The sequence below is a fragment of the Lutjanus erythropterus genome, chromosome 12 (assembly GCF_056507025.1).
Source record: "Lutjanus erythropterus isolate fLutEry1 chromosome 12, fLutEry1.hap2, whole genome shotgun sequence".
Taxonomy (NCBI): Eukaryota; Metazoa; Chordata; class Actinopteri; order Lutjaniformes; family Lutjanidae; genus Lutjanus; species Lutjanus erythropterus.
This window is the reverse complement of record NC_139328.1, coordinates 806,935-816,610: the sequence shown is the minus strand read 5'-3', so window position 1 is coordinate 816,610 and position 9,676 is coordinate 806,935. Positions and strand designations below refer to the sequence as shown.

At 38.7% G+C, this 9,676-nt stretch overlaps 1 protein-coding gene across 1 annotated transcript; it reads right to left on the bottom strand.

Moving 5' to 3' along the window:
- Positions 1-2,190: 2,190 nt before the first annotated feature.
- On the bottom strand, positions 2,191-9,437 carry LOC146317238 (uncharacterized). The gene is made up of 14 exons (XM_084732751.1): positions 9,412-9,437; positions 9,119-9,212; positions 8,762-8,833; positions 8,184-8,279; positions 7,096-7,316; positions 6,843-7,008; positions 6,599-6,763; positions 6,203-6,310; positions 5,517-5,612; positions 5,278-5,420; positions 5,003-5,081; positions 4,811-4,903; positions 4,131-4,412; positions 2,191-2,280 (listed from the first exon to the last, which is right to left on the bottom strand). Exons 1-14 carry the CDS (start codon positions 9,435-9,437, stop codon positions 2,191-2,193), a joined length of 1,731 nt encoding a protein of 576 aa, XP_084588877.1.
- Between the last annotated feature and the right edge of the window lie 239 nt (positions 9,438-9,676).

Below are 9,676 nucleotides of genomic sequence, written 5' to 3'. Positions count from 1 at the left end.
ATCAATTCTATTCATTCTATTCTGATAGAAAATAATGAATTCATTAAAATTCATAAAGTTTTAAACTCATGTTCAGCTTTGATCCAAAGTGCAAAGGTTTTTTGTTAAATGTAAAGCGTCTGTCAAAACCAAAAATGATTTAAGTACAATAACAATATCAAGCAGCCAGATATCAAGAAATAAATAAATACATCTATCAAGCAGCCACATGTCAATAAATAAATAAATACATATATCAAATTAAGTAAATGCAGACATAAATGTTCAAAGAGGTACACAGTATAAATAAAAACATTAAAAAATTTAATGAAAATCTACAAAATAATTCTGACATCTTCAGGAGAAATGCTGTAAAAAATTCATTAAAAATTTTGTTTTAAATTAAAAAAATATCAGTTTTGTTAAAAAGCATTTTCACTAAAAGTCCAATAAAATGAAATTGATAATAAAATGTTTGTGAGAACCGCTCAATAAATCAATAAAACATCAGTTATATAATTTTAACTGATGGAGAGTGCGTGCCGTGAACAACTTAAAAAATGACTTAAATGTAGAATTAAATAAAATGCTGACTCATGATTGTAGATCGACTCAGCAGGATGATGACACGTTAATTTATGACAATAATAATGATAATAAAAAGGGTCAGTTCTCTTCAGATTCACATCAGGTTTCAGTCTGCTGCTGATGAAGATGGTGATGATGAAGATGACAGCAGGAATCTCTGAAAAAAACAAGAAAATAAATCAGAATCAGTTTCTAATATGATGTTTACAAAATTGTATTTTTTTTTGGAAGGTTTGATTTTTACTCTTCAGTGATTCTGGAAAATGTTTCAAAGATTAAACTCTTGACTGTTAAACCTTGTAACAGACCAACGTCCTGGTGATTTAACTTTTTATTAAATAACATTTTTTTTTACAGCTGAAGACTTGACTCTGTCAGACACACAGAGAGTCACGGTATAATTCTGTCCTACAAAAGAAAAGGGCAGGAACTTCTCAGAGAGCAGAACTGAGAAAATGACTGTAAAGTTTTCTTGTTGTTGCAGACAGATAATTGTATGTGTGTCAGTTTTATATCTTTATATCAGGTTATTGTTTCTACATATTAATCCTGACCTCTGATTTGACCTTTGACCTTATTTGGAAGTTCCTGTATTCTGCCTTTGCAGAGCGAACCAAAAAATATTGGGTCAAACCAAAAAATATTGGGTCATACCAAAAAATATTGGATCAAACCAAAGCAAAAGGCAGAAACTTCCATTTGATCTGATGACTTTAGCTTTAAAAAACAAATAATGACAAATATGATCAAATCCTCAGTCTGATAATGATTTACATTATTGTTATTATCATTCTTTATTTAAAACATTTATTATTATATTATGGTTCACTTGTGATGTTCCAAGGAAATTTTAAAAATCAAATTATTTAAATTTTGGGATGTTTTTGAAGATTTTAAATAACTAATATTTATATTCTAATAAAAAAGAATTTTAAATATAAAAGTTAATATGTTGCAACAGTAAAAATATTAAATCCCATCAAACCTTTTGTGATCAAATCTGACACTGATTGATTAATTTTAATACATTTTCACACCTGGGATCAGAGTCTGAGGTGAGTCTGAGAGTTCTGACTCTGTGTCTTATTTGAATATTTTTATATACTGTTGTTATATATAGTAGTATAATGCACATCGTTTCTTGCAGATATTTGACATGTTAGAAAACTGAAGTTACTCTGGTTTGTTCTGGTTTCTCGTTTTTTTTAATAGTTTCTGTAATTTTGATCTTATTTTCTCCAAACTACAACAGATCTGAGAGAAGATATTTGTCCACATACTAATTTTTGCCACAAATTAAGTTACTGGCATTTTGTGTAGGGAAGTAAAATATAAAATATGTGTCTTTGACTTTGTGATAAACAACATGTAATATAATTTATAACACAAAGACCAGACATCAGGTGTAACATGAATTTTTTTTGTTGATGTAAACTCATTTTATTTAATGAGTTAACATCATGTCACACTGACTGATTTTTTTGTTAATTTACATATTCATGTTTTTTTTATTGAAGTGAGTAAAAAAAAGTAGCAGGCACATTGAACGCAGCTCTGAATCTTTCCGTCCTTCTAACCTGACGAGATGAGTGTGATGATGAAGATGCTGATGGTCGATGAAGATCAGGGCTCCATGTAGACGCGTGCCTGCTCTGTCAGACGCTTCTGATCGTCTGTCTGCCCGAACATCACCACCTGCAGCTTGCCGCTCAGCTGACAACAGTAACAGTCATGGTCATGTGATCTGAGGCTGTTTAACACATCAAGTCTGTGCAGGTGTGACAGTGACTGACCAGGGTTCCTCCAAGGTTCCTCCAAGGTTCTCTGGGTTAAATTTAAGACGTTTTAACACCTTTTCAATACTTCTTACAATTTCACGACCATATTGGCAACTGTATTAAAGATATCATGGAAAATCAGGATTTTAAGCTCTAGAAAACAATAATTTAGTAAGAGCTCGAATTTAGAAAAGCTTTATAATACTCACATTCATATTTACTGGAACAGACTGAACTCACTGGATTCTGGATTTTAGATTCTGCTGCCACTTTAAAGGACCAGTGTGTAGGATTTAGTGGCATCTAGTATAGAGTTTACAGACTTGAAAAAAACTTGTCTCACTCTTCTCTTCCAAACATGCAGGAGAACCAACAGTGGCTGCGAAACTTAACGTAAAAAAATGCCAAAGGCCGCATCTACAGTCTGTGTTTGGTTTGTCCATCCTGGACCTCTGCAGAAACATGGTGGTGCAACAAGACGGCCTCCAGGGAGGAAGAACCACACCCTCTACAAGATAAAAACAGCTCATTCTAAGTTAACGAAAACACAAAAATTCTTATTTTCAGGTGATTCTACTCTAATGAAAACACACCTATGAATATATTCCATTTCTACTATATTGTGCCATAAATCTTACACACTTGACCTTTAAAAGCAGCTCCTTTAGGGTCTTTATCTTTACTAAATAATTGTTTTTTGTTGTTGTTTTTTTTTTATCATTTTCAGAAATAATAAATCTGAAAAAGGTTGGAATTTAATATTTTTTTTAAATAATCAAACATTTCTAGAGCAGGAAAGTCATGATAGAAAAATCAATAACATCTCACTGGAAACAAATCTAACATTTCAACTAGGGCTGCATGATATGATAAAAAAAGTCATATTGAAGTTATTTTGATGAACTATGATTGTGATATATGATTAGTGGGAATGATCATTTTTGAATTAACTCATTATAAGCCTGTGCTCTCACACATTTCTCAAAAGATAAAATTAATTGTGCAGCCCTAATGTCAACAAAATTTTATAAAAGTTTATAAAAGTTTATAAAGGATGAAGAATGTCAGTCAGTGTCCTCATCCTGTCCTCATCCTGTCCTCTGATGTGATTCACTGCCTGCAGACACCGCCGGCAAACAGAGGAGGAGCTGCTTTGTTTCACCCAGCAGGAAGTTTACAACAATCTGACAAATTTTAATATTCATGATAAACTGACATGAACAGTCAGACAACATTCAAGCAGCTTTTGTTACACTTGTTGATCAGGTGTATTGATAAAGTATTGGTTCTAAAGTTTTATGGCACTTATTTACAGTAACAAGCAGTTGTTGTTAACTCAAGTTGAATAATCTTTGACTCATTTTCACTTTACTGTCATCTTGCCGTGACCCCGTGTGTGTGATTGTGTCTGTGACGCAGCATGAAACTGGTGAGTAGATAATGACTTAAGTTTCATTTTTGGGTCAACTATCCCTTTAATTATTTTTATTGCTTATATCTGGATTCTTAACGATTTTTAGTGTTGATATCTAGTTTCTTAACCACTTTAAGTGTTGATATTTGAGTTCTGAACCGTTTTTTTATAGACATAATTAAGACAAAGTAAAAATTGCCCACTTTAAAAAAAAGGCTCCAGTTAAATTTCAGCAGTTGGTGGTTCTGTGTTAATGATGTGAAGAAAAATGTAGAAAATCTGCAGAATTGTTCTTCAGACCCTCCAGAGAAACTTCAGGACACACATCAGATCTGAGGACAGAGACAGTGTGTGTGTGGATCAGTCCTCACCTCAAAGGGATTCATTCTGTATGCAGGACAGTCAGGAGAGTGCAGGTTACTGACGGTCTGCTGCTGCGGACACCACCACACATCCATCTGTCCCTCCAACGGGAAGCAGCCAAACTCCTCACAGCCCAAAACACAGCTGGTCTCTCTGTGGACCTCTGAGGTGGAGCTGGACTGTCTGGAAACCTGCTGCTGGACACAGCTGGACTCTCCCTGACCCTGTGAGACGGAGCTGGACAGTCTCTGGACCTGCAGGCTGGGACTCAGCAGACTCTCTCCCTGGACCTGGAGGACAGAAATTCCTCACAGATTAACTTTTGGACTCAAAGTGTCTGGACCTGGGACAGTTTTCTCTAACAGGATTATAAGAAGACTCTTGTCACAGCCTCTCAGAGTCCTCATTACTGCTCAGATTCATTCTGTTCCATACACCTGTGCAGGTCTGGTTTGATTCAGTTTGACTCACATCACAGGATTCACATCTCCCTTCAAACACACTCCTCATCTGAATGTGTGTCTTTAACTGAAAATCAGCTTTGCTTGAGTCAAGCAACTAAAGTATTTAATTTCTTCTAAATTTTTCACAAAAAAACTTATATGAACATGTCATGGCTGGAGTTGTGTGTGTGTGTGTGTGTGTGTGTGTGTGTGTGTGTGTGTGTGTGTGTGTGTGTGTGTGAGACCTCAGAGCTGCTGCTGCTGGACTGTTGACTGTCAGGATGTACTCTTTGTTCCTCACAGGGCAGATTCATCACCCTGCTCCAACACACTGGCCCCTGAACACACAGACACACACACACTGAGGTGAGTGTGTGTCACATAAGAGCAGCAGCTGTCAATTCAATACCTGATGATCAGTGTGTGTGTGTTCTCACCTCATCCTGGCTGATGCTCTTCAGAGGTGTCGGAGTTGGAGGAGCCGACATCCACCACTCTGTGCTCTCTGAGTGCACCCTGAACACAACAACTCACTTCAGCTTGATTTACTGTCAGTCTGTTTATTATGAGAGGAACAACATGTGTGTCTCAGTATGTCTTATGCAAAGTTCATATATCAGGAAGGAAAAACTGGTATCAGAATGTCTCCAGTATGAAGTGTGAAGCAGAGTCTGACCTCTGACCTTTGACCTCTGACCCCACCCTGACTTACTGGCTGCTGTGGTTGTGTTTGTGGCTGCAGTGCAGACAGGAGTCATCCTGGTTGGTGTTGGAGTGTTTGAGTGAACAGACGGGGGTGGAGGTGAGAACTGGACGCTGCCACTTCAGATCCTCAACGCCACACAGATTCAAGAACTGAAGACACACAGACAGACAGACAGACACGATGAAACATTAACATCAGTGGACAGGTTGAGATGAGGACAGACAGCAGCGTTGTTGTGTGTTCACCTCAGAGGGGGAGAAGCTCAGAGCTCCCTGTGTGCTGCTGTCCATGACGGAGGCTCCGCCTTCACTATTCACCAGCTGCTCCTTCACACCTGCGACCTTCAGATGACATCACACGCTGCCATTACAGAGGACGACTCAGCAGGTACACGAAACAATCGATCAGATGATCAATGATACACGTTAATGTGAACATCATGACTTCCACGTCTCTTGTGTGCCTCAGAAAATAATGTTCAAGTGTTTGTGACAACCATGTTATTATCGCAACATACAGAAAATTAAGAATGAATTTTTATTTTGCTGCATTCGTACTTTGTATGCACCCATTTCCAAATATGGAGGGGATATACGCTACACCCTAAAAAATCCTTTGTTTAATAAGTGAACTCATCAGATTAGTACTTCTTGCTTCTGTCGATGAAGACAGGTGTGTCTTCAGATTTTGCCCTGTTCTTTAGTGTGACATACTGCAGTACAGTACTGAAGATTTACTGCAGTAGAGTACTGAAGTTTTTTCTGTTTTGAAGTGAAAAAAGTAGCAACATGAAGATGTAACCTCTGAGAGACTGTGATGATATTCTATACACTAAAAAATCATCAGATTAATCAAGAAAACAATGTGCAGATGAACTGATAATAGAAATAATTAAGGCTACAGATTATAAATCAGATATTTGTTTTCTTACATGAGTCCTGCTCAGGTCAATAACTGATGGGTCGCCATTGTCTCTGTACAGACGGGTGGAGAGCGATGAGGCCACTTCGTTCAGGTCATGGCTCCAGGTCTCTTGGCTCTGTCATCAAGTCAGGCTTGATTAATTAAATTAAATTAAATTAAACAAGTTTAATAATGAGTTCTGTCTGAGTTCACCTGAGCTGTAAGATAGATATTTTAAACACATACTGAATATTCTCTTCATGTATAATTACACATTAGACATCAGTAGGATGATGGAAAGAAGCCTGACAGCCTGAGGGACAAAACTGAGGTTTTCAAAAAAACATCCTACCTGCATTCTAAAATAAAAGCCTCAGATATGTTTTAAAAGATAAAATCAAACTCTGACCTCCATCAGCTCCACAGCCGCTGTCAGCTCACACATGCTCAGAGAGGAGTCGTAACCTGAGGAGGAGGCGGGGACACAGATGGAGCACAGGTGGGCGTGGTTTCCCTGACATCTGCACACGCTCGGATCACTGGAGGAGCAGCTGGACTCGTCCTTCACACTGGAAAGACTGTGAGCCTGCTGAAGGAGACATGAACATCGTCATCATCACTGTTACTGTCAAGGATGGGTGATGGGGGTGTGGGGGGTGGATGATGACCTTGGTGGGGATGCTGGCGGTGCTGGGGGGGCCGCAGGTCCTGGAGGATGCTCTGGTGGAGGAGGTGTTGGAGGAGCTGTGGAAGTGTAACACTTGCAGGTATCCCTCCTTCTCCACTTTCCTCTTCAGGGTGGCGTTCCAGTGGTTCTTGATGGAGTTATCAGTCCTGAGAACAGAGACAGAGAGTCAAACTATCTGTCTGTCTGTCTGTGTGTGGGACATCTGCAGACAGACACCTGTCTGATGCGCGTACCTGCCGGGCAGCAGTTTGGAGATGTCCGCCCAGCGGTTTCCCAGCAGTCTGTGGGCCTGACAGATGACGCGGTCTTCCTCCAGCGTCCAGCCGCTCTTCTTCACCATCGGGTCCAGGTGGTTGTGCCAGCGCTCGCGACACTGCTTCCCATTACGACTGTGCAGGTGTTTGGCGATGAGTGACCAGCGCTTCATGCCGAACTGCTTAACCAGATCAATGACCTGCACAGGAAGTGACATCACAGCATAATCATTAATTTATGAAAGAGTTCAGACACAAAACAAAACGATCAGTGAGTTCAAATAAATTTAGAAGAACCTGATCATAGACTGAAGAACTGCAACCATGAATCGAGTTGATTAGTAAATTCATCGCCAACAATTTTGTTAATCAATTAATTGTTTTGATTCATGTTTTTAAGAAAATTTCAGTCCAGATTCTCTGATTTCAGCTTGTTGTAGAAAAAACAAGACATTTGTGGATGTTATCATGGACTTTGGGAAACACTGATCAACATTTTTCAACCAAACAACTCATTAATTTATGGAGAAACAACTTGAAAAATAGGTCCAACCATGGAGCACACTGACGTATTCTACAACCGACAAGGCTGTGACAGGATTAATCAATTGATTAATTGAGAAAATGAACAACAGATTACTTGACAATGGAAATAATCATTAGATGCAGCCCTGTAGACTGTAAATAAAGATGGCTGCCACATTTCCTCTTACTCCCACTGTACAAAAATGAATCCAGAATCTTTAGGATATGAGAGCTGCCGTTTTGTTCTGGTGATGTCATTTGGAGTCTGTGCAGTACCGATCAGGGGTGGAGCTGTGGTATCAACCACGACTGTCAGTCATGAGGTGAAACCTCCTTTTCATATCAGCAAATAACTAATTAACACCAAGCTGATGATAAAACTGAACAGTTGAACAAACATCAGCGTGATAAGAACAACATAAAATGACAGGAACCATCTCTGGGAAATTTATATTTGATGCGTACATCAGTTTTTTAGTTTAGGCCCAAGTCCCATCTGCTCAGATGTAGGGGGCGGGACTTATGACGTTCAGAGTCTTTACCTTCTTGTCCTCCTCTTGAGTCCAGGGACCTTTGACCAGGTCTGGATTCTTGATGTGTTGCCACCTCCTCTGACAATCAACATCTGACCTCTGACCCTGAGACACAGCAGAGACACAGTGAGGACAGGAGCTGCAACCATTAATCTATTAGTTGGCAGGTATTAAATTAACCAACCAAAGATTAATCAGTTTGAGTCATTTTTAGAGCAAACAAGTCTAAATTCAGCTTCTTAAATGTTAAAAAAATTTCTAGTTTTTAAATTCACTCTGACAGTAAACTGCTTTGAGAAACACTGATCAACATTTTTCTCCATTTTATGACATTTTACAAACTAAACAACTAATTAATTAATAAAGAAAATTATCAACAGATTAATTGATAAAGAAAATAACTGTTACAGGTAAGACTTGAAAAATAGGTCCAAACATGTGGAGCACACAGACATAAGTCTGACACGTACCGAGCAGTGAACAAGTGAATGATTTCAGACACGAGTTCAGCTCAGCAGTCACATGAAACACACCTGTAACAGGTGAGACAGTGACAGAGTGAAGAGACATCAAATCAAACCACTCACTTTAAAATGAACAGAAATCGACATCCAGCTGCTCGATCCAAACTCCTTCACCAGCCTGTGCAGCTTCTCATCCTGCCAAGGAAGATCAGCATCATCATCATCATCATCATCATCATCATCAGACTGAGCTGTGCTTCAGGATCTCAGCTAAAGCTAAAGATACACTGATGTATAAGTAAATATCATGGAGAGACAATCAATCAAAAATGTTCTCTGAGACTTTTGGATCTTTAAAAAAAATGCTGTCAGCCTTTTACTGCGTGAACAACAGAAAGACTCCACACAGAGGACTCTTATTGTGAAAGAGTGGGACACACAGTTAGCCCTGAGTAGTTAGCCCTGAATACTAACAGTTACCTCATCTTTTGTCCATCCAGGTTTCTGTAGAGTCACTCTGCAAAATCGTCTATCCAGTCCTCGATGTCCTAAACAACCGGGGTGACTTTTTGTACTGAGACAGGAGACGAGACGCAGGATTACAGCTGTGAAACTGTCTGTCTAACAATCGATTGTCTCTATTGCCTCAGATGTTCTGTTTTCTCTGTTTTTTTATCTCAGTAATCTGGATCTCTTTGGGTTTTGGCTTATTTAGTTAAGTATTATTTGGTTAATGGACAGGTGTGTGACAGGTGTGTGTACTCAGCTCTCACCAGGACCTGCGGCTTCTGCTGCTCATCACTGCTGCTCATACGAACCGTGACACACTGAACTTCTGCTGGAACAAACACACAGACACAATTACATACACAATACATAAAAAAAAATGTTTAACTTAAAATAATCAGAAGGTTGTTCCCAATGTGAAGGAAGTAAATGATAAGTAATAACTAATAACTAAACATAATTTACTCCATACAGATACATACATGTTCAGACTCAGCTGTTAGCACTCAGTTATCAATATATTAAAATTAA

What these genes read in the sequence shown, in the direction of transcription:
- LOC146317238 (XM_084732751.1), bottom strand. Translation starts at nt 9,437, where the DNA reads ATGAGCAGCAGAAGCCGCAGGTCCTG. An exon ending in CTGGATGGACAAAAGATGAG is followed by an intron (nt 8,834 to 9,118) that starts GTAACTGTTAGT and finishes CTTCCTTGGCAG; the next exon opens with GATGAGAAGCTGCACAGGCT. An exon ending in CGATTTCTGTTCATTTTAAA is followed by an intron (nt 8,280 to 8,761) that starts GTGAGTGGTTTG and finishes GCTGTGTCTCAG; the next exon opens with GGTCAGAGGTCAGATGTTGA.